The sequence below is a fragment of the Callithrix jacchus genome, chromosome 3, assembly GCF_049354715.1.
Source record: "Callithrix jacchus isolate 240 chromosome 3, calJac240_pri, whole genome shotgun sequence".
NCBI lineage: Eukaryota > Metazoa > Chordata > Mammalia > Primates > Cebidae > Callithrix > Callithrix jacchus.
Window position 1 is genome coordinate 146,074,943 of NC_133504.1, and position 25,407 is coordinate 146,100,349.

Genomic DNA, 25,407 nt, shown 5'->3' on the forward strand with positions numbered 1-25,407 from the left:
TTTATTCAGTGGTGTGCTGGTAAATTGAATCCCTGAAAAAGAAAAAGACAAACCAAGAACAAAACCATTATTTGTAGACTTTGCTGATTCTTGTGGTGTAACCACTCCTACCAGATTTCAAACTAATCATAGTTCAGCTATCTGCTCACACGCCACTGTGTTTTATCCCTTGACAAGTATTTGCTGAGCTTTCTCTAGGCATGGGGTATGAAGCTTTGTGTTGGCTATTTCTTGTTTACTTCTCCATATCTACGAAAGTAGATATTATTGCACCCTCCTCTATCCCAGCTCTTCCCAGGAGAAGCCACTTCAACACTGGCTACTTTCTAGCTTCCTGTCAGGTTCAGCCAATGGAAACCACCACATGAGATCAGAGTGTGGGAGGATAGGCAGGTTGGGTAGTGATCCCCTGGTTTCCTTTCTGCCAGGTTACATGGGTTGGCTGCAACCCCCTGTAAGAGGCCACAATCCCTATCAAGCAGCCTTCCTTAAACAACTCTCTCCAAGTTCCAGAAAATTCTCCTTCCCCTTGTCTCTTAAACCTAGGGTGCTAACAGCTCCAGCCTGCTGTACTACCCCTTGTTGATTTTTCTAAACCCTGCCTGTACCTTTTCACTCTGTAGGAGATCAGAGCCCTTCATTAAACATTCTGCAGTGATCTTACTTTAGTGGCTCACCTCTTTCTTGGTAGGATCATGACTATTGCAGATGAAGGAAAAGAATGACACAGTCCTGCATTTTAGAGTCAGGCCAACGTGACCAAAAAGTACCACCATTGCTTCCATTATTTATCTTCTGATGGGAGATGATGACACATGTAAAAATTCCCTTGCACAGCTTTCCATCCCCACGTTTAGTGGAGTAGAAACCAAGAAACCTCTTTCCTGCCTCTCTCATACCCCCAATAACCCTAACCTTTTATAAGGTCTCTTGAGGGCACCACAATATGCTGACATGGGAAGCCAATGCAGTTGGCCCATCATAGGGAGAACAAGCCATCTATTGTTATTTGGGTTTTCCAGTAGTGTTGTCATTTGTTGATTTGTGTTCCTGTGTTATCTGTTGCTCATGGATTATGGAAGGAGGTCAGATAGGCAAGATATTTGGGAGCACTGGGCTGGAGTCACAGTATTTGGCTGTGAAATCTGTTTAAGCTTTAATTTCCTCATAATACAAAAGGAGAAAGTGGGAGTAGATTATCTTCGAAGACCCTTCCACATTAACATTCTCCTCATGACTAAGTAAGGTCTGCAGCTTCGGGAGCTGTGACTATGATTTGGTGAGCATTGGTCACTGAATGGCTCAGCCTAATAAAGACAAATTTAGGAATGTATTTTTAAAAAGATGATTGTATGAGTCTTATCAATGAATAGACTCAGTAGCATGCCTCTGACATTAAACTCAGTAGCATGCCTCTGACAATGTGATGTGTCAAGAAAAGTGTATTAGTTATATATTGTTTTATAACAAATGACCACAAACCCATCAGCTTAAAACAACACACATCTATTATTGCACAAATTTCTGTGGGTCAAAAATCTGGGAGTGGCCCAGCCAGGTGCTTTAGGGGCTGTCACGTTGGTGAAATAAAGATGTTGGCAGGCTTGGGGTCTTATCTGAAGGCTTGACTTGGGAAAAATCAACTTCCAAGTTCATGTGATTGTGGAAGAACTTCATTTCCTTAAAGGCTTTGATTGGAGGGCCTTAGTTCCTAGCTGGCTATCAGCCAGAGGCCACCTTCAGGTCCTTGCCATGTGGGTCTCCTCAATATGACAAGTTGCTTCATCAAAGCCAATAAGGGAGAGAGTCTCTTAGCAAGATAGGAGTCACAGTCTTATGTGGACTATGATGAAATTGGCATGCCATTCCTTCTATTGGTTGGGAGCAAATCAGTCAGGCAACCCACACTCCAAAGGAGGGAATTATACAGGGCATGAATACCAGGAAGCAGAGATCATTGTGGGCATCTTAAAATCCACCTGTCACAAAGATTCTGTTTTTTTTTCCAAGAAAAAGGAGTTTTAAATTCTGAGTTCTCCTAATATATTTAAAGATTAGTTTATTTGCCAAAAGTAAAAAGTGATAATTAAATGCAATGTAGGATCCTAAATGGAGATCCTGACAAAATTCAAATAAGGTCCTTAGTTTAGTTAAAGGTATTGTATCAATGCAAATTTCCTGGTTCTAATAATTATACTATAGTTATATAAGATGTTTACCTTAGGGGTCTCTGGATCAAGGCTATATGGAAACTTTCTGTACTATTTTTATAATTTTTCTGTAAGTCTTAACAGTAGTTCAAAATAAAAAGTTAAGAGAAAAGTGATTTATAAAACTTAAAAATCCATTAACAGTAATTTTGTTATATACATTATAACAAAATTATTAAAGATAAATTCTCCAAATTTTTATAGATAAACTACAAATTTTGGTAGATAAATCATTTAGAACATCCTTCCTAGTGAAAACACCATAAAAACTTCACTATCACCATATAGTAGTATTATTTATACAATTATCAAGTGTTTCAACAAATAATAATAGAGGTGGTATAAAACTTTCTGCTTTAACTTTAGATGAAATGTACTAGGGACTTTTTCATAACACCAAATTTACTTCAGACACCAGTTAAAATAATCACACGTTTAAAATAGTTTTTAGATAGCCAAAGTGGACTCCTTCCCTGTGCAGACCACAGGTCCTTAGTCTGTGGCTTGGATATAGACACATATTCCAAAACAGTGTGGCCTATCTCACCACTGTGCTCCATGTGATGAAAAGCAAAATGCTTCAACCTTTCATAGACAGTTGAATTTTATACAATGCAGGAACAAATTACTCCTCATATTGCTCACTGTTTGAAAGTGCTGCTAGTTATTAATACTCTGTCACTATTTCACATATCCTGGTTCAGCAACTTAAAGCTTATGGGTCTCGGTTATACCTCTTAAGAGAACTATTTGGAAACACTATAGACATTTTTCTTAGGCCCTATTTTTAGAATGGAGGGCCTAATGGTATTTTAATGTCTCCATAATATTCCCAGAACAAATCTTGAGAAAAATGCCTGTTACCTTTTGAAATTTAGCAAAACTGGTGGGATTATCAGTGCTCCTCTGAGAAACACTGCCTTAAAGAATGAATTTTGACTCAGAATGTTAGTATAGTATAGTATAGGACTATGAAAAATGGTCCACACCCCAGCTCTTCCAAAAACCTCATTTTTCAAGTGAGGAAACTGAGTCTTGGCATGAGTGAACTGTTGGCCCAAGTTCGAACAGTGGAGGAGTGGCCATGTGAAAGCTGCAGGTGATGGGTTGAGGCTTTCCTGCAGAATAAATGACCACCATAAGAGTCAATGACAGTGAGTCCATTTCTGAATTAAAGACTTAAATTTAGAACTTGAGAACAGTCTGCTGGCCTCCTGCATGAAACTTCATTTTCGTTACCCTAAAAGATTCTAAGAAAAGATATGGAATGATTAAAAAAATCAGAAATGAAGAAAGCTCCAGGAACCACTTGGGAGCGTTGTTCTCCAGAGTGTTATTCAGCTTTTTAGACATTTTTCTCATTTTCAAAAAAATGTTGAATGATTTTTTTACCCTTTAAATAATATCTGGAATTTCATCAGTTAGGGATTCCTTTGCCCCAGTGAGCAGTCTTCTTTTAATGATGCAAAAGTCTCGGGGAGGGTTAAGTGTTCATCTATTATTATGTATTACTCTGAATTTTTTCATCCATTTTCTTATTTGAAGGCCTAATTGATATCAGCTGCAATTAGGAGGGCAGCTTTGATTGTAGGAAGGGAATGATATGTTTCAAGCACTCTGGTAGAGTGGCCACCTGGGTGGGGTGCTGGCATCAGGGTGATCAGGATGGCATTGGGACACTGGGATCCTGGTCAAGGACTGGGAGGCAAAGGAGGAACACCGAAGACAAGCCTCGCTTGTTTTACAGCTTTACTGTGGGCTGGCTAGCACCTACAGAAGAAAGCAGAAATGTCTTTACCCTTTCCTTGTGTTCCTTAGCCCCTTTGACAAATACTGATTCGATGCACATTTTACTAGGTTTTTGTAGAATGAAGGGAGATCTCATGCATCATGTATATGATGGTGCCACTCACAAAGTGCATATTAAGATTTGCATTCTCAGCTGGGTTCAGAGGCTTATGCCTGTTATTCTAGCACTTTGGGAGGCCAAGGCAGGCGATCACTTGAGGTCAGGAGTTCGAGACCAGCATAACCAACATCTCTACTAAAAATACAAAATTAGCTGGACGAGGTGGCACACATCTGTAATCCCAGCTGCTCGGGAGGCTGAGATAGGAGAATCACTTGAAACCAGAAGGTGGAGCTTGCAGTGAGCCAATGGTGCCACTGTAATCCAGCCAGGGTGAGAAAGCCAGGCTCCGTTTAAAAAAAAAAATCGTGTTGTGCTTTCAAGACATGCATTCATGAAATTAGGAGATACCGGTAGTACAGTAGTAGATAGAATAGGTCCCGGGTCAATCTGCCCGAGTTCTAATCCTGACTCTGACACTCATTCCCTCAGTGAACTTGGACAAATGTCCTATTTTTCTGTGCTTCAGTTTCCTTATTTGTGTATTGGGGATGAGCAATGACACCTATTACTCATCCTGTTCTGAGAAATCAATGAGATGATGCGTGTGTGACACTAAGAACAATGCCTGGGAAAGAATAAGAAATTATATATTCTCCACATTCCTTAACTGTGTATTCTAGTTTTAATTGAGAAAATATGTTTGCTAACTTCTCTGGGATAAGATTCAGGACAGGCAGGAAATATCTAAAAACAGTGTTATTTAAGTGACCCTCTCTCAGTCTTAGGAATATCTAATGTATTTCAGGTGTCTTCTTTATACCAAGTAACTTGCCTGAACAAATTCACGTTTTATATGCTGAAGCTAATTCTTTCAAATGCAAAACCTCTTCTTCGACATCTTCACTATTGAATTTGGTTACATATTAATGTTTGTAGTTAATTATATGAATATCAGTATTCTAAAAGATACTCAGTTTTAAGGTAACTTTCTGAGATGAAGGTAAAATATTTTTTTCTGAATGTAGAGGCTGAGTTTCCCTTTTCATGTTTATGTACAAAGATCTCTCCCCCAAGATTATTTTAAAGACCCTATTTGTTCCATTTGATCTCAATGGCTGGCATATTCCCCTATGCTTTTGTAATCTGTAGAAATATGAGTGGGGTATTATATATGTGCTTATCTGATCAAGGAGTTTTGAAAACCCAATGATCAGGTCCTTATAAGAGAAGAGCCAGGGAGAGTAGGTAGAATGTGTCCTGAAACTTAAAGCACCAAAATTCTATTCCTGCTTCTGCCATTGGGAGCTGTTTGACCTCAAATCCATCCTAGAATCTCCCTGGAACTATTTCATGTGATGGATTGTTTAATGTACTGTTTAAGGTTTGTTGCATATCCAATACTGCACAATTCTGTGACACCTTGTTGACTCTACATTTGTGAAGTATATGCTTGATTTAATTGACACATATATTTTCTTTCCCAGCTTCCTTAAAACTATTTGAAATTCCTTTACCAGTTGACCAGCCAGGGTGAGAGATGCAGCCTATAGCTGTAGCATAGAAAGTTACCTGAGTCTGTAAGGAAGCAAGTCCATGGCCTTGACTTTCTTAGTATCCATCTCCATCCACAGAGCTGTGGATCTAGGACTGTTTCATGGCATATAAGTGAATAAAGATAAGCTCCAGGGGTGTCATTACTCATACTATTAACAGACAATTGCTTGCATTGTTTTATTTTGCAGATAACATCTGAAAAGATAAATAACTGTACAAGGTCTTCCAAGTTGCCACTCATCTGTATAATGTTCTTTTTCCTGCGAGGCTGGGGAAGTTAATAATGGAACAGCTTACTCTCTGCTGCCGCTCAGAGATACTTGAATTTCTCAAAGGAAAGATAAAAATATAAGAACTTGTTTTCGACCTACTTCTGCCTTTGCAATTTGAGGGCCTTCATTTCCGTGTTAATTTTCCCTTTGATATTAACAAAGCTCTTTTAGGCTGATGACTATATTTTAGCTCATTAAATATTTTAAAAATTGTAATGGATACTCCTACAAGAAATAGATGATATAGAATGAGCTATTTCTTCTAGAATCAAGACAATAGAGTAGCTAAAATCATTGTCATTGGACTGAATATAAAAATTTAAGTTGCTGACTATAGTAAGTATAAATTAACTTTAATTTCACTATTATTTCAAAAACTGTTCTGTAGATATTAATTTTTCATCTTTCTCTTTTTTTTTCAGTCATGGACTCCTGCCCTGTAGGTCCTTCTGTGAGGCTGCAAAAGAAGGCTGTGAATCAGTCCTGGGGATGGTGAATTATTCCTGGCCAGATTTCCTCAAATGCTCCCAGTTTAGAAATGAAACTGAAAGCAGCAACGTCAGCAGAATTTGCTTCTCACTGCAGCAGGAAAACGGAAAGCAATGTAGGTGTCTGTGTTTAATTTCATTTTTAGAAGTTTTTATTTGAGTATGCCATTTATACAGGAATGGATATAAATAATAAGTGCACAGTCTGATAAATTTTAACAAAGTGACAAGATCCCTGTAACCAGAACCCAGATCAAGAAATAGAATATTAACAGCATCCTCAGAAATGCCTGCAAGCCCACTGCCTGTCATATCTCTGTTTGTCCTTAAAAGAAATCTCTGTTCTTACTTCTAACCTTAAAAGAAACCTCTGTTCTTACTTTTGTCATCTTAGATGGTTTTGCTTAATTCTGAACTTCATATAAATGGAATCATACAAAATGTAACTTTTTAAAACCTGTCTTCATTTGCTCAGCATTATGCACAAGAAATTAATTACATCTGCATATTGTGATTCATAATTACATCTTCATATTGTGATTCATTCATTCTCATTGTTACATAGCATTCTAATAATATATGATTATACCACAATATATTTTTTCCATTCCGCTGTTGATGGACATTTGAGTTATGCTGTTGCAGTCAGTTTGCCAGTATTTTATTGAAGATTTTTGCGTCTATGTTCATCATGGATATTGGCCTGAAGTTTTCTTTTTTGTTGAGTCTCTGCTGGGTTTTGGTATCAGGATGATGTTGGACTCATAAAATGATTTGGGAAGGATTCCCTCTTTTTGTATGGGTTGGAATAGTTTCAGAAGGAGTGGTACCAGCTCCTTTTTGTATGTCTGGTAGAAGTAGTTGTGAACCCATCTGGACTTGGGCTTTTTTTGGTTGATAGACTCTTAATTGCTGCCTCAACTTGAGCCCTTGTTATTGGTCTATTCAGGGTTTTGACTTCTTCCTGGTTTAGGCTTGGGAGGGTGCAAGTGTCCAGAAATTTATCCATTTCTTCCAGGTTTACTGGTTTATGTGCATAGAGTTGTTTGTAGTAATTTCTGATGGTAGTTTGTATTTCTGTGGAATCTGTGGTGATATCCTCTTTATCTTTTTTTATTCCATTAATTTGATTCTTCTCTCTTTTCTTGTTTATTAATCTGGCTAGTGGTCTATTTTGTTTATCTTTTCAAAAAACCAGACCCAGGATTTATTAATTTTTTGAAGGGATTTTTGTGTCTCTATCTCCTTCAATTCTGCTCTGATCTTAGTTATTTCTTGTTTTCTGCTAGCTTTTGAGTTCTTTTGCTCTTGCTCCTCTAGCTCTTTCAACTTTTATGATAGGGTGTTGATTTTAGATCTTTCCTTGCTTCCCATGTGGGCATTTATTGCTATAAATTTTTCTCTAGACACTGTTTTAAGTGTGTCCCAGAGATTCTGGTATGTTGTGTCTTCGTTCTTGTTGGTTTCAAAGAACATCTTTATTTCTGCCTTCATTTCCTTGTTTATCCAGTCAACATTCAAGAGCCAGTTGTTCAGTTTCCATGAAGTTGTGTGGTTATGAGTTAGTTTCTTAATCCTGAGTTCTAACTTGATTGCACTGTGATCTGAGAGACTGTTTGTTAAAATTTCCGTTCTTTTGTATTTGCTTAGGCGTGATTTACTTCCAATTATGTGGTCAATTTTAGAGTAGGTGTGATGTGGTGCTGAGAAGAATGTATATTCTGTGGATTTGGGGTGGAGAGTTCTGTACGTCTATTGTGTTTGCTTGGTCCAGATGTGAGTGCAAGTCCTCGATATCCTTGTTAATTTTTTGTCTCATTGATCTGTCTAATGTTGACAGTGGAATGTTAAAGACTCCTACTATTATTGCATGGGAGTCTAAGTCTCTTTGTAGGTCATTAAGAACTTGCTTTATGTACCTAGATGCTCCTGTATTGGGTGCATATGTATTTAGGATCATCAGCCCTTCTTGTTGCATTGATCCTTTTACCATTATGTAATGCCCTTCTTTGTCTCTTTTGATCTTTGTTGGTGTAAAGTCTATTTTATCAGAGATTTGGATGGCAACCTTTGCTTTTTTTTTGCTATTTGCTTGGCAAATATTCCTCCATGCCTTTATTTTGAGCCTGTGTGTATCCTTGCACATGAAATGGGTTTCCTGGAAACAGCACACCAATGGGTTTTAATTTTTTATCCAATTTGCCAGTATGTGTCTTTTGTTCAGGGCATTTAGCCTATTTACATTTAAGGTTAATATTGTTACATGTGAATTTGATCCTGCCATTTTGATGCTAGCTTGTTGTTTTGCCCGTTAGTTGATGCAGTTTTTCATTGTGTTGATGGTCTTTACCATTTGGTACATTTTTGGAGTGGCTGGTACTGGTTGTTCCTTTCTGTGTTTAGTGCTTTTTTCAGGAGCTCTTGTAAGGCAGGCCTGATGGTGACAAAAATCTCTCAGCAATTGCTTGTTTGTAAAGGATTTTATTTCTCCTTCACTTATGGAGCTTAGTTAGGCTGGATATGAAATTCTAGGTTGAAAGTCCTTTTCTTTAAGAATGTTGAATATTGGCCCCACTCTCTTCTGGATTGTAGAGTTTCTGCCAAGAGATCTGCTGTGAGTCTGATGGGCTTCCCTTTGTGGGTGACCCGACCTTTCTCTCTGGCTGCTCTTAGCATTTTCTCCTTCACTTCAACCCTGGTGAATCTGACAATTATGTGCCTTGGGGTTGCTCTTCTTGAGGAATATCTTTGTGGTGTTCTCTGTATTTTCTGGACTTGAATATTGGCCTGCCTTGCTAGGTTGGGGAAATTTTCCTGGATAATATCCTGAAGAGTGTTTTCCAGCTTGGATTCATTCTCTTCATCACATTCAGGTACACCTATCAAACGTAGATTAGGTCTTTTCCACTTAATCCCATATTTCTTTGAGGTTTTGTTAATTTCTTTTCACTCTTTTCCTCTAATCTTGCTTTCTTATTTTATTTCATTGAGTTGCTCTTCAATCTCTGATATCCTTTCTTCTGCTTGGTCAATTTGGTTATTAAAACTTGTGTATGCTTCTTGAAGTCCTTGTGTAGTGTTTTTCAGCTCCATTAAGTCATTTATATTCTTTAAGCTGTTTATTCTCATTAGCATTTTGTCAAACCTTTTTTTAAGGTTCTTAGTTTCTTTGTATTGGGTTAGAATATGTTCTTTTAGCTCAGAGAAGTTTGTTATTACCCACCTTCTGAAGCCTGTTTCTGTCAATTCATCAGACTCATTCTCCATCCAGCCTTGTTCCCTTGCTGGTGAGGAGTTGTGATCCCTTGGAGGAGGAGAGGCATTCTGGTTTTGGGTGTTTTCATCTTTTTTGCACTGGTTTCTTCCCATCTTTGTGGATTTATCTACCTGGGGTCTTTGTAGTTGGTGACTTTGGGATGGGGTCTCTGACTGGACATACTTTTTGTTGATGAATGTATTTCTTTCTGTTTTTTAGTTTTCCTTCTAACAGTCAGGCTCCTCTGCTGTAGGACTGCTGAAGGTCCACTCCAGACACTGCTTGCCTGGGGATCACCTGCAGCATCTACAGAATAGTAGGGGTTGCTTCCAGTTCCTTCTTCTGTTATCTTTGTCCCAGAAGGCTACCCTCCAGATGTCAGCCTGAGCTCTCCATTATGAGGTGTCCGTTTGGATATACATGGGTCAGGGAGCTGCTTGAGGAGACAGTCTTATAGGAGCTCCAGTGCTGAGCTGTGAGCTCCATTGTTCTGTTCAGAGCTGCTGGGCGGGTACGTTTAAGTCTGCTGCAGCAGAACTCATAACCACCTTTTTTTCCCAGGTGCTCTGTCCTGGGAAGGTGGGGATTTATTTATAAGTTCCTGACCTGCTGCTGCCTTTTTTCAGAGATGCCCTGAGCAGCAAGGAGGTAGCCTAGTCACAGTCTGCCAGCAGAGGCACTGCTGAGCTGCTGTGGGCTCTGTCCAGCTGCTGTGTGAACCTCCTTGCCATTCTGTTTATAGAAGTATAGTTACAACTGACTTGGTAATGGCAGTCTTCCTCAGTAATGGCAGACTGCCTCAATGATAGTGAACTGCTTCAGTAATGGCAGACTGTCTTGGTAGTGGTGGACTGCCTTGATAATGGAGGTGCCCTTACCCCCACAGAGCTGGACTGTCCTGGGTCCAGCTGTGCTTGTTGTGAAACTCTCAATCCAGAGTGTTTCAGATTGCTGGTCTTTGTGGGGGTGGGACCTGCCAAACCAGATCACCTGGCTCCCTGTTTCAGTCCCCTTTTTTTCAGTTGAATGGGCAACTTTGTCTCCCAGGCATTCCGGGTGCCATTTGAAATGGCCACCCAGATTTGTATGAGTTTTTATGTGGAGACCTGCTGTGCTGGCTCCAGCTATGCTGGAGACTCCTGGTGCTTTTCCACCCAGGAATCTCTTGGTCTGTGGGCAGTAAAAATTCGTTTGGAAATGTGGTGATCACTCACCCTGTGCATTCTCGCTGGGCACTGCACTCCAGAGCTGTTCCTATTCAGCCTTCTTGGATCATCTCCCTTCTTTTAGATTTTTGTTTAGCTTCTTGTTTGCCCTGAGTGATATCCCCACCTCAGACAGTTGCAACGTTATTTGGTTATTAATTTTTGTTTGTTTGTTTGAGAAACACCCTGAAGAAAAGGCTGTTTGCACTGAGTAAGCTCTTAATCAGGTCAAATAATGACATTTGCTCTGAGATGAGTTTCCAGGTATCTAACAGAAAGAAAAGTAATGACAATTCTTTGGTAATGGGGCATTTTGGAGATCTGCAAACATGTTCTGCCCCTTCTAGTGGCTGCTTGGTTGCTCATTTTAACAGCTGATGTAGTTGTGAGTTTATCTAGATCAATAACCCTATCTTATGACCCACTTTCTTGACCATGCCTGATACTTAGTGCTAAAAGTTGAGTTTTCTGGAAACAGCAACTGAGATGGAGTTTGGTGTACAGGGTATTAATTGAGCGGGTTGGAGAGAAAGCTGAATTGGGCAAAGGAGTTGAAATGTGATCCAGGCCCATCAAAGCCTCAGCTAAATCCCTGGGGAGTTCTGGAATGTATCAGGACTACAAGAGTTATCCCATGTTGAGCCCAAATAGTCAAGTCTATGTGTTGCAACCTCAATCAGTCATTGGATGTGGCCCTTCCTGGGAAAAGTGTGTCACTGGGTGAGGCAGATCTCTTCAGTGTTCCACAGCTGAGGCATAACCTGAAGGATCTGACAGCTAAAGGCAGTGGACTGGCAGATGTAGCAACAGATTTTTTCTTAAAGAGTAGACACATATGTGGCCAGATCATATATGTGATCTGGGCCAGACACACATATGATTAAATATATTTGTCACATATATGATCACTAGGCACATATGGGGCCAGATATCCTTAATTTAATCAGAGACTAAGCTGATTTTGCCTCATTATTATAAGGCTCCATCTACCTCTGGTTTTTCTCCATTCTGAGAGTGTGGTTCTTCAGTAATCTTAATTGAGAAACTTGGAGGCCTACTATATTCCCTTCATCCTTGGGCAGTTCCAAATTTTATTTTATTTTCTGCTCAGAGCAGTGTAATTTCTATAATTTCCATTTTACTTTTCAGAAGTTTTCTGCTTAGTTCTTTAGCCTCCTGCCCTCTGTGGCAAACGCCTTGCCAGGCAACCCTCCCAAGTGATAGATCTGCTTCTCTGTGCCTCCCTTCTCGCTGCTTACTTGGCCCCCTAATATCTGGCTGGTTGCTTCAGCAACACCAAACTCTCATTTTTGCCTCTTCACCTTTGTAGAATTGCCAGAAGTTCTTCTGGTTTATCTTCTTTTTGCAGTGGCCACATGTCTAGCACCACGCCAAGAACTGGGAATTTCCATGAGGGACAAGGTATGCATAGATTGTAGACTCTTACTGCATGTTTTCACTTACAAGTGGGAGCTAAATGATGAGAACACATGGACACATAGAGGGGAACAACTGAACTGGGGCCTACCAGAAGGTGGAGGGTGGGAGGAGAAAAGGATCAGGAAAAATAACTAAGGGGTACTAGGCTTAATATGTGAGTGACAAAGTAATCTGTACAACAAACCCCCATGACACAAGTTTACCTATATAACAAATATGTACATGTACCTTTGAATTAAAATAGAACTTTAAAAAAGAATGTAGAGTCTTTGTTCTACAGTAATCTCTCTGGGACTTTGGCCACTCACATCTAAATTATCTCATCAGCTCTCAGATGCCTTCAAGCAGATGTTTCTTGTGTTTTATCTGGCTTTTCTAGTTGTACTTCATGGGGGCATTGACCTGCCGCAAGTTACTAGATCATGGCCAGAAATGGAAGTTTGTTTTCCTTTTCACACATTGTTTAATAGAGGTCAGCTGCTAGCTTAGGCTTCCCTCCAAAAGATAGTACGTAGCTAAAAGCCATTAGAAGGCTGAGTGACAACATCTGAAAGAGAAGTCCTTTAAGTCTTCTCTATTTTAGCTACATCTTCTCCTGTTTTATAAGAACGGTTGTAGTCTCAATAGTGGTCATTTGGAAAATGTAACCCATTGATAGAGGATTTAAGAATTCACAGAGAAAACTTGAAAATCAAAAAAATCATCAGTGTTCTTTAACACTGTTGCTCGTAACGTATCAGTTCTTAAAAATCAAAATAATGTTATTAGTATTCTTTAATAACAAACTAAAATGCTACTTGAAACATTGGTTCTCCAATATCAGAGGATATCGCAATATCTTAATCTTGGAAAAGATTGATAATCTTGGAAAAAATCTTGGAAACATTGGTGAAACATTTATATTTAAAAACGTATGTTTAAATAGAACAGAAATTTCCCAAGTACACTCATCTGAGATCCTCTACTTGTCAGAGAATCTTTTTAGAATTCTTGGTTGTAATACTTTTTTCATGTAGAAATAATTCTCCAAAAATGCATCTGATAATTGGTGTTTGATGTAATATTTACCTAGAATTTAAAATGAGTATTCTGTCTCTTGCTTTATGGATAAACTGGATACTAGACATATTCATAGTTTGTATACAATAGAGAAAGCTACTGCCAGCTAAATCTTTGTTTATGCATAGGAATGTAATTTCTTGTATTCGCAGACATAGTTACTGAAAAGTTTAAGAACATATTGTATGCTAACCAGAAAAGTGTTTATTACATAATACAGTCTTAATCATATAAGGGATTATGCTATAGAGTCACTTTATAAATACAACAAATATAGTTTTTCTTTCATTTTTTCATTCATTCAATATTCATTACCTTTTTCTTTTCTGAGTATCATTCCAGATACTCTGAAAAAGTAAAAGTAATTATGGTGACCATAATTGTAATCTCTATCTAATGCATTGATTCTTAACTAAGGGTGATTTTGCAGCCTCCATTGGTAACATTTGGCAATGTCTGTAGGCATTTTTGGTTGTCACAAATGTGAGAACAGGGGAATTGCTACTAATATCTAGTAGGTAGAGGCAAGGTCTGCTGCCAAACATTCTACAACTCACACACAGGACAGCTTCCCACAACAAAAAATTATGTGACCTACAATGTTAGAAGGGCTGCTTTTGAGAAACTGTGGTCTAGGGCTATGTGCTTTGCAAAGTACTTTCTAGCAGTAATAATAATAACAATACTTTAACATAGTTCCTACCTTTAAGGAGTGTTAAACCTAATCTGTGCTACACACATGTAAGAAACAGAAATATAAAAAGAGCATTAGTAACTACATGTAAACCATGCTGTGATACAGAAAGTATGAAAGGACACAGGCTAAATGTCAGTGGAATAGAGTGAAATCAATTACATAAACGAATCCTGAATATTTTGAAAGAGAAAGGCTCCCACTTAGCAAAGGACGGAAAAAGGTGTTCTGGTGGAGACGTTTGGTGCTATAGACTTGCGTTGGGTGTTAGGTTTTTACTTAGCTGATGAAAGGAATGGTGACTAAAAGCTGACTCTTGTCTCAATCGTCTCCTTCTAACTTGTGAAATCATTTGCCCAAGGAAACAGTAATCCTTCCTCCCTTTTCATTATGTACCCCATTCTCCTTTCTGAAGTGCTTTCACAGCTGTTAGTTCAGTTTGCTTCCAGAGCAAATCTCCAAGGTATTATCATCTTTATTTTATAAATTAAGAAACTGAGGTTCAAGGAGGTCATTCTCAGCTTATTTTAAATCCAGTCCCCCAGGCCCTATCCTCCCCCAAATAGTCCACCATCCTGGGAGCATCCTGAGATTTGATTATTAATCCTTATTAATACCTGCTGTTACAGCCCCCTTCTCACAAGAGCTCTCACGTGTCTTTCCAGACTGAACCGAGCCAACCCCCACAACTTGTAACAGCTGCTTTTCCCAATGCATAGCTCTGTAAATTCGATTCATCTTCTCTTAATATCCTTTAAATCAGTCATAGCTCCTAAGATATTTTGTTCTCATATAGAAGGATACACAGTTGTCTTATCCTTTCTATCTTGTGTTGATGCTAGGTCTTGTAAAGTAAATAGTGTGCTGAAGTGATAATACTGTGGGAACTGTTCATCAGAGGTTTTAAAATAAACACTGTATGTGTTTCCATAGTTGAGATGTGAGAACTCAGGGCTAAAGTTCAGGACCCATCAATCATGCTGAGCTTTCTGACTAATCCTTTACCTAGTCTGTAATCATATATGAAAAGTCGATTTTAGATGGTATTTCTGTGGGGCTGAAGAGATCTCTCTGCCATGAAAGAGCCTCAATTATTTATTCACTCATTTTCCTCTTCCTTTTCCTAGCACCTTATTTGCTCTGTCTAGCTCCGGTTGCTGCTAGCAACTGTTTCAGAGCACAAGCAGCAAAACGGTAGTTTCAGGATCCTGGTAAAACACATAGTCTGAATTTCTCCTATTGAATTGTGGGTTTATTTGGAAGAAATAATTTAACACTATTTCTTTGAGGTACTTACATCAATACTTTGCTAGAGGTAGATGAGGTACTTACATAGATATTTTGCAGATCTCATAGTGAAGGCACTGAGTGTGTCTCTCAAGCCCTTTAAACCTCTATTGCCCCAACTTTAAATAGAAATAATAATACCTAAGGGGTAGAATTGTTTTACGGGATAAATGGGATAATGTATTTGAGATAACTTTATTTGAAAGAAACCACATGCCCTGTGCAAATGTAATTACTTCAATTCAACAGACATTTAGTAAGAGTATTCTATATACCAGGCAGTTTACCAGGAACTGGGGAAGGCATGAAGACAGGCGTATTTTTACAGAGTTCATGGGCCAGTGTACAGATGGACATGGGAAGCACAGACACAGACCCTGAGACAAGGAGTTGACCTCACATGGTACATTTGAGAGGGTCGTGAGACAATGGTGGGGTGAGGGTCACAGGAATGGAGAGGAAAACAGGCCAATAAAGGGTAGATTATTGGCCTGGCACAGTGGTTCATGCCTGTAATCCCAACAGTCTGGGAGGCTGAGATGGGTGGATCACTTGAGGTTAGGAGTTTGGGACCAGCAGGGCCAACATGGTGAAACCCCTTCCCTACTAAAAATATAAAAAATTAGCTGAGCGTGATGGCATGCACCTGTAATCCCAGCTGCTCAGTGAAGCAGAAGGATTGCTAGAGCCCAGTAGGCCGAGGTTGCAGTGAGCTGAGATCATGACACTGCACTCCAGCCTGGGAGATGGAACAAAACTCCATCTAAAAAAAAAAAAAGGAGATTATTAAACCAGCTACCATAGTGGGCAACTGGAGCAATCCCATGGAAAAATCTGGGAAATAGTATGCAACATGTGGTTTAGAATTAGTCTACTTGAGGGGTGAGGAAGCTGGGGTATGCACTTCCTTCAGTCTTTGAAACTGACAGTATCTGTTATAGCCCATAAGTACAGTGTCCTATAGGAGAAGAGATGTGCGGTTTTGAAGGAGGAAGTATAAACTTGGCTGCACCCTGCAATGGAAGGCTTTTGTCCCTGTTGGTTTCTCCTTCCTCTGTAGCACTCTCTTTGCCTTTGGTTTTTAGAACATTGCTGTTCCTATCTGCCTCTCACTGCCCTGGCCACAGTCTAGTCTCCTTCCTTTTCCTATTGGCCCCTTAAATGTTGATATTCCACAGGACTCTATTTTCAACCTTCTTTTCTCAACATCTTATACGTTTTCTTTGGGAAATCTTATATTTGCTTATAGCCACATATGCACTGATGGTTCTTAAATCCACATATCATCTCAAATTTTTTTCCATTTCCCTAAACTTCAAACCTCCATTCCACTGTCCTTGCTTTCACCTCTCAAGCAAAGGTCCTTTTTTCCCACATCTCCAAGGGCCTCTACCTGTGTGGCTATATCCCGTAGGAGTTCTCAGTAGTTTGACCTCCAGCAGCATTTACTACATTTAGTCACTGCCTCCTCTCTGATAAACTCTTCACCTGCCTTCCAGTTGGGGTTTCCTCTTTCTTTGGCCACTTTTTTCAGTCTCCTTTGTGTTTTCTCCTCATTGCTCTCCTGTAGGCACTGGAGTCCCCCACGCATTGGTCCTTGGATCTCTCTTCTTTCGATGATCTAATTCAGGCTCATGACTTTAAATACCACTGGTACACTGACAACTACAAATGTGCGTCTCTAGCCCATATCCCTCCTCTGACCTCTGGACCTGCATGCATATGTATGCTGTGGCATGCGTGCGCACGCACACACACACACACACTATTTGCCTTCTATTTGTTTCTATTTGTATCTAAAAGGCATGTCAAACATAACAGGTACAAAACCAATGTGATACTGCTATGCACTTTTTCTTCTCCCAGCTTTTCCCACCTTAGTCAATAAGAATGTCATTCTTTCAGTTCTAGTTAAAAACTTTGGGTCATTCTTGACTCTTCATTTCTCATTCACATCATATCAGATTTGTCTGCAAATCTTAGTGGTTCAACTGTCAAAATGTATACATGATCCAACCAGTGCTCACACCTCCACAACCTCCTGTCCCAGCTCACTTGGATTTGTGCCTGTATTATCCTTCCAGCCTCATTATTGGTTTCCTTGCTGCCTCCCTCTGCCCCTTCCGGCTATTACTGCCTCTTCCTTGATGCCTCCCTATGCACACAGCAGAGAAAGGAATCTTTTAAACTTTCACATCTATTCTCTCCAAGTTTTCCAAGGCTATCCCTCTCACTCAGTATAAAAGCCCTTGGTCTTTACGACTGTCAGGCCTTCATCAGTATTGCTGCATTGCACAACTGCAGGGGAATACCAGTCATACAGAAGTCAAATGTGAATAGTAAAAGGGGAGAGTTTCCTGATTCCCTTCACAAGACATGCAACAGGGGTGTCTCCTGCGTGGTTGCCCTGAAGCTCAAACCCCTAGGGGGAGCATGCAGACAGGCAGGTCCAGAGGCTTGCAAGAATGCTTTTGGTCTGCAGACTCACTGCAGTGACTGGAGGTCACTCCTGAAGCCCAAGTAGGCATGTGTTACCAAGCTCTTTTAAATTTGCCATCTACAGACGGTTTGTGTGTTAATTAGCTCAGTGGACCCTCGGCCTTATTGCAAGGGCAGGTGGCCAGTGTGACAGCCTTCTGTATCCCAAGCTCTTGCCCAGTGTACTGTAAGAACTGGATCACACCTGAGCGTGAAGAAGAATGAGTGCAAGGTTTTATTGAGTGGTGGAAGTGGCTCTCAGTGCAATGGATGGGGAGCCAGAAAGAGGGGAATGGAGTGGGAAGGTGGTCTTTCCCTGGAGTCGGGGCATCCAGTGGCCAGACTCTTCTCCGACCGCCCCCAGCTGAACTCCCCTCAGAATGTCCCTCCTCTTTTCTCTCTCTACCGAGTTGTTCCGTCATTGCTGGTCTGCTGGTTCCGATGTTCAGCCGCTCTGAGTCTGCCTGCTAAGGTCTTGGGTTTATATGGGGGCATGATGGGATGGGGAGTGGGCCAAAAGGGAACTTTTTGGGTGCAAAAACAGGAATGTCTGTCCTCACTTAGGGCTGTGGGTCTTCAGGCTTGAGGGTGGGGCCTTTGTTGGGGAACTGTCCTCTTCTATTCAGTATTTTTGCCTCCTGTCTGTGTCATTTGTGCCTTCTAGAGTCGTGCAACGCAGACATCCCACCCTACATTATTTGGACCCGATTGCCTCTCTGACTTTTCTCCTAATGTTTCTGTTTTTGGTCTCTAGGCTATAGACACTCTGTTCCATCTGCCTGCAGTGTTCTTGCCCCAGATATCCTCCCTCAGTTCTTTTAATCAGCTGCCAGCATCTATCTGTAGGGCTGTTACATAGAACATGTTAGGGAGAGTGGTCAAAAATGAGATGAAGAAGAGAAGTTATGTGACGAACAGCTGTCATTTTTGTTGTTATTTAGGTAGCGATAGAGCTAAGACTGGGACAGAATTTTTATGAAGAAACTTCATGATCAGCTTTTCTGGTACTTACATTTCACTCTGCTGTAATTTGAAGCTTGAAGTTTTAAAAATCCTTTAAAGTCTCTAACAACTTCTTTTTATCTGTGACCACGAGAAATGCTCCTCCTGTGGATTTCCACTGTTTTTCTGGGAGAATTACAGGCTTGTTTTGACTTTGCTATGCCACATACCCAGTATAAAGAAGCAGTGCCAAATGAAATAGATTTCTTGTTGAGCCTAAATGCTACCTGTTCTCTTGGGGCTCAGTAATTCTTGTTTATAGATCATTTGAGATTAGGTTTCTATTCTCTGCCAAATATTGCTTTGCTTGAAGTGGCATCATGCCCCTGAAACAGAAATATAGAGGTTTTCTTTCCTCATCTGCATTCATTCTTCTCACTCTCTTGCCAAACTAGCTGCTTGGCTTACAGGTTGATGGCTCAGAAACTCAAGATCATAGGTTGATCCTTGTGCTTCTTACAGAATATTATTTTGTTCAGAGGCTGGAGACCAAGGCCATCTGTATTTTGTCAAATATTATGCCTCTGAATCAGAAATCAGAATCACATTTCAGAATCACAGTCAAAATCCATATTTGTGGTTTTACAGATTTCAGTAGAGTATAGGAATTTTTAGCAGCAAGTCAAAAGTCTGATACTGTTTAATATATACGATCATAAGTGCACATCCTTGAGCCTATTTTAGTCAATAATCAGTTGATTACTCTAACAAGAATGCAGCTAATTTGCAATTCAAAACATCATCTATTTTCATTCTGTATTCAGCTTTATATACTCCATCATGGTCAATTTAATCATAGCTGATAGATCTTTACAGAGCCAGGTAAATGAAAAAAAAAATACTGGGTTTTCTTTTTTTCTTTTACACAGCAGAAATACTAGCTTAGTTCTAAATTTCATCCTTGTTTCCCAAAATTCCTGGGAAAGAATACTATCTATGTCTTTTAGGTAAACATTATTCCTTAAGCTCCATCAGTTCTTTTTGGAATTGAGCAACAGTGATGTGGCAGTGGTCCAGTAATTCGGACATCCTAGAGTTTAAACTCTGGCCCACCCACTGAAACTAATTCATGATTCAGAATCATCACATGACAATCTATGAATCTCTTTTGAAATTGTGACTTTGTTCTGTCAAATAGCATTGTGATCTTCATAACTGCAATTCCATTGAGCTCAGCAATTGGGAAGTGATTTGAAGTGTCCATTCTCATCTGCTCTAGCCATATGTTAATTTTGTGTCTGAAACCCTGCAAACATTTAAACAAAAAATTAAGTTCTTATCGAGGATGCAGTGCAACATAGTGTTTTAGAGATGTGGCCTTCCAAATATTTTTGCTTGTGTACCCTCAAAGGATTTTGAAAAAGTACACAGCCCTCGTATAATTTTAAATTAATATCTAAAAACTTTTAACTGTGAATGTAAATAGTGTCAGCTAATAGAATGTAAAGAATATTATAATAATTGACATATAACTCTTTTAAATGTGGCCAGTGAAACTTAAATTCATAGTGACTTGACATTCACCAAACATTAAAAAATTACAAGCTTCTCTTGTAACGTTCAGCAAATCTTTACTCCTTTTTCTCTCTGAACTCGTTTCTATTTCCTTTCGCCTACAGAATTTCATCACAGTGTAATATCTTTTAAAGCTTAGATTATTTTTATCACCCTACCATGCATCTCTAGAACAAAACTGTCCATGAAATGGGAATTATTACTTTTAAAAACTTTTCTTCAGTCATAAGACTGTGAGTGCCAACAGTTTATTTTCTGATTAATTTATCAAAAATGTGTACTTTCTATTATAAATGTTTATGAATAATTACTAACCTTAAATGTGACATGTATTAGAAATCCATATCTTAATGGATTAGTTGAAGTTTGTTTTCTTTGAACCCTGGCTTGTGTAGACTGTATCAGAGTTTGGCATCAATTCTGTCTCTACCTTTTTCTTCTAGATGGTAGTGCTTTGAAAACTTATTCGCATCATTAAATACACAACATAGAAAGAGTTTTATTGAATAATGGCATTCAATTATTTGAACAGCTTCCCAGTGCAGTGTCACAAAGCACACAGTAATGATTTATCATTAAGATTATTTTTAATGATTAGATGAAAACTTGATTAGATCCTTCTTCCATTTTTGGAAGCACAGACTTGGAAAGTACCTTATTTGCAAATGAATTAGTTACCCAGTCAGTAAAGCCATTTATGTTCTCTACTTCTGAGAATATTGCCAGGATTTATCAAATATCTGTTTATTACTCTTTTACTTTGAGGCAGTGTGTTTAGCTCTATGTATTCAGAAAAATTTATTAAAAATTGAAAGATTGGTTAATTTCAATTACGTTTTTCAAATATAATATTTTTATGAAATACTTTTTACTTTATTACATGAGTTAAATATATATTTATTAAAACTTGGAGTTGTCAGTTTTGTTCATCCAATTTGTGTAAAATTTATCTAACTGGTAATGCTAATCTTCAATGTCAAACTTATTCATCAAATCAGAGTTACTTTCTGAAAGAAATAAAGAAATTACTTTATTTTTTATGTTTAAATTTCCATACAATCAAATTTACTGAGTGTATACAGTTCTGAGTTTTAACACATGCATAGATATTTATAACCACCTCAAAATTAGATTACTGAACAGTTCTATCACCCTAAATATATCATCTTCATCTTGTCCTTTATGGCCAAAACCACACTCCAAAGCTCTGGAAACCACTGTTGTGTTTGTTCTCTACATCTTTGGTTTGGCTTTTCTAGAATGTCATACCCGGAATCATACAGTATATTCCCTTTTGAGACCTACTTCTTTCACTTAGGATAATGCCTTTAATATTCAATCATGTTTTTACATGTACCAGTGGTTAGTTGTTTTCAATGCTTACTAGTATTCCATTATATGGCTGTACCTCAATTTGTTTATTCAGTCATTGAAAGGAATTTGATTGTTTCCAGTTTTTTGGTAATTATGAAAATTCCTGCAATAAACATTCACTTACAGTTTTTTTCTTATACTTTAAGTTCCAGGATGCATGTACAGAACATGCAGGTTTGTTACGTAGGTATACATATGCCATGGTGGTTTGCTGCACCTATCAACCTGTCGCATACATTAGGTATTTCTCCTAATACTATCCCTAAATTAATTGAAGCTGTTCAAATAATTTCATGCTAGTAAGCACTAAAAAACCTAGTCCCCACCCGCCAACAGCCTCCAATGTGTGATGTTCCCCTCCCTGTGTCCATGTGTTTTCATGTTCAACTCCCACTTATGCATGAGAACATGTGGTGTTTGGTTTTCGGTTCCAGTGTCAGTTTGCTGAGAATGATGATTTCCAGCTTCACCCATGTCCCTGCAAAAGACGTGAACTCATTCTTTTTTATGGCTGCATAGTATTCCATGGTCACTTACAATTTTCATAAGCAAATTTCTCTAAGATAAATACCTAGATTGGTGTTGTCAATTGTTTTTCCAAAGTGGCCATATCATTTTGCATTCCCATCAGCAACAATGTGTGCAACTTCCAGTTGCTTCACACCTTCACCAGTACTTGGTATTGTCAGGTGGACTTTTGTTGTTTTTGTTTCAACCATTCTAATAGGTGTGTAGAAGCAACTCACTGTGGTTAAATTTGCCTAATGATGAACATCTTTTAATATGCTTACATGGCAGCAGAATATCTCCTTTGTGAAGTGTCTGTTCATGTCTCTTGCTCATTTTATGGTAGGGCTGAGGGGTTGTTTGATTTCTTACTGTTGAATTTTGAGAGTTTTTTTTATATATTCTGGGTACAAGTCTTTTGTTCAATATGTGATTTGGAAATATTTTCCCACTCTCCATACCTTGTCTTTTCATTCCCTTCACAGCGCATTTCACAGGATAAATGTTTTTAATTTTGATGAGGTCTAATTTATCAATTTTTAAATGCAACACACTTTGTATCATATAAGAACTATTTGCCTACCTCAAGTGCATAAAGATTTTCCTTCATAATTTCTCCCAAGACATTTTCGGTTTTCGTTTTATAGGACCTACATTGAGTTAATTTTTGCCTAAGCTATAAGGTATAGGTCAAGTGGTTTTTTTTTCTCTTTTTGCAAATGGATGTCCATCTGTTCCAGATAAATTTTCGAAAGACCTATATTTCCCTTGTTAAATTGCTTTTGCACCTCTATCAAAAATTAATTGATCTGATACTTGTGGGTCTATTTCTGGACTCTTTATTCTGTTTCATTAATTTATGTGCCCATTCCTTAACCAAACCACAGTGTTTTAATTAGTATGGTTTGATATTAAGTCTTAACATCTAATAGTGTGTTTTTCAACTGTGTTATATCTCAAAATTTATTTTTCAGTTGTAGTTTTTGCCTTTCTTTGTAAGTGTTAGAGTCAGCTTGTCTATGTCTACAAAAAAAAAAAACAAAAAACAAAAAACAAAATCTTGATTGGATTTGTATTAAAGCTGTGGATCAATTTTGGGAGACTTGGCATCTTAAACATATTGAGCCTTTCAAACCACAAAGTTGGTGCATCATTTATTTAGGTCTTCCTTGATTCTTTTATCAGCATTTTTAATTTGCTAATATAGGTCTTGCACATATTTTGTTAGATACTTTGAGAGCTATTGTAAAGGATACTGATTTTAAAACACTGGGTTCCCATTGTTTGTTACTTGGTATGGCAAACATGGTTCTAAGATGGTTCCCAGAGTTCCAGTTCCCTGGTTTACTCACCTTGTATAATCCCCTCACCTCTGAATGTGGGTATGAACTGAATACAATGTTGTAGTCACTTCTATAATTAGATTATGTTATTTGGCACAGCTGACTTTAAGAAAGGTAGAATATCCTCAGTTGACATAATCAGGTAATCCTATAAACTAAATCTTTCTTCCTGGTTTCCTGGGAGATGTTGAAAATACTTTTTCTGGATGAGTTGGCATGATCATGCAGTTTTTCTTTAATTTGTTAAATTAGTCTTGCATTCCTGAATAAATTCCACTTGGTTGATTATTCTGATTTTCTTTTCTTAGTTTATCTTATTTGGGTTCTGCTGAGATTCTTGACTCTAAATTTATATCTTTCATTTGATTTAGGAAACTTTAGCCATTAAATTTTTAAACGTTTCTTCTATACAAATCTCATTCTCCTTCCTTTCCTTCTTGGATTTTTAATGACATCAATGTTAGATCTTTTGATAATATACAACAGGTATCTGAAGTTATGTTCATTTTTTGAAAAGTTTTTTGTTTTATTCATGTTAGTCTATTAATTTACCTGTAAGTTCACTGACTCTATCTTGTCATCTTCACTCTGCAATTTCAGTGTCCTTTAAAAATATTTTAATTATTTTATTTTTCAGTTCTGAGCTTCTATTCGATTCTTTCTCATGGCTGCTATTTCTTTCCTGAGAACTTCTGTCCTTCCATTAACTTCAAGTTTGTTGGTCCTTACTTCATGGAGCACGGTTATTACAGCTGCTTTAAAGTAAGGCTTTGTCAAATAATTTCAACATCTAGGTCACTTCAAGGGTGGTGCCTATTAATTATCTTTTCACTTAGGAGTTGCTGAGAATGTCTTGCTTCTTTGTTAATGAATTTTAACTTACATCCTGGGCATTTAAAAAATATTACAATAGTCTGGGTCCTGTTAGAATTCTCTGGAAAATGCTGATTTTATTTGTGTGTTTGTTTCTTTTCACAACCCATTGACCCAGTTAAGTTCAGGTCGCAAGTTGCATTATGCCTTCTAAAAGCTTTATTTCCAATATCAGTTCATTTTCTAAAGCCTTTGTAGTGCTCTTTGGATCCTCCCCATGAGTGTTCTTCCCAGGGATGAGTCTGATACCTGGACCATGGATTACATTTCTGCTTACTTCTCAAAGCATTTAGTATTCTACTTTTTTATTGCATTTTAGGTATTGGGGTACATGTGCAGAACATGCAAAATAGTTGCATAGGTACACACATGGCAGTGTGATTTGCTGCCTTCCTCTCCATCACCCACATCTGGCATTTCTCCCCATGCTATCTCTCCCCAGCTCCCCCTCCACCGCTGTCCCTCCCCTATTCCCCCCAATAGACCCCAGTGTTTAGTGCTCCCCTCCCTGTGTCCATGTGTTCTCATTGTTCATCACCTGCCTATGAGTGAGAACATGTGGTATTTCATTTTCTGTTCTTGTGTCAGTTTGCTGAGAATGATGTTCTCCAGATTCATCCATGTCCCTACAAAGGACATGAACTCATCATTTTTGATTGCTGCATAATATTCCATGGTGTATATGTGCCACATTTTCCCAGTCCAGTCTGCCATCGATGGGCATTTGGGTTGGTTCCAGGCTGCAATGAACATTCGTGTGCATGTGTTCTTATAGTAGAACGATTTATAGTCCTTTGGATATATACCCAGTAATGGGATTGCTGGGTCAAATGGAATTTCTATTTCTAGGTCCTTGAGGAATCGCCACACTGTCTTCCACAATGGTTGAACTAATTTACACTCCCACCAGCAGTGTACAAGTGTTCCTATTTCTCCACATCCTCTCCAGCATCTGTTGTCTCCAGACTTTTTAATGATCGCCATTCTAACTGGTGTGA

At 38.6% G+C, this 25,407-nt stretch overlaps 1 protein-coding gene across 3 annotated transcripts in view; it reads left to right on the plus strand.

Moving 5' to 3' along the window:
- CORIN (corin, serine peptidase) overlaps positions 1-25,407 on the plus strand; it is a 263,919-nt gene that overhangs the window by 103,939 nt on the left and 134,573 nt on the right. For all 3 annotated transcript variants that reach the window (XM_035293752.3, XM_008993384.5, XM_008993382.5), the window contains exon 5: positions 6,311-6,492. In XM_035293752.3, the coding sequence (XP_035149643.1) occupies positions 6,311-6,492 (182 nt within the window). The remainder of the gene's footprint in view (positions 1-6,310; positions 6,493-25,407) is intronic.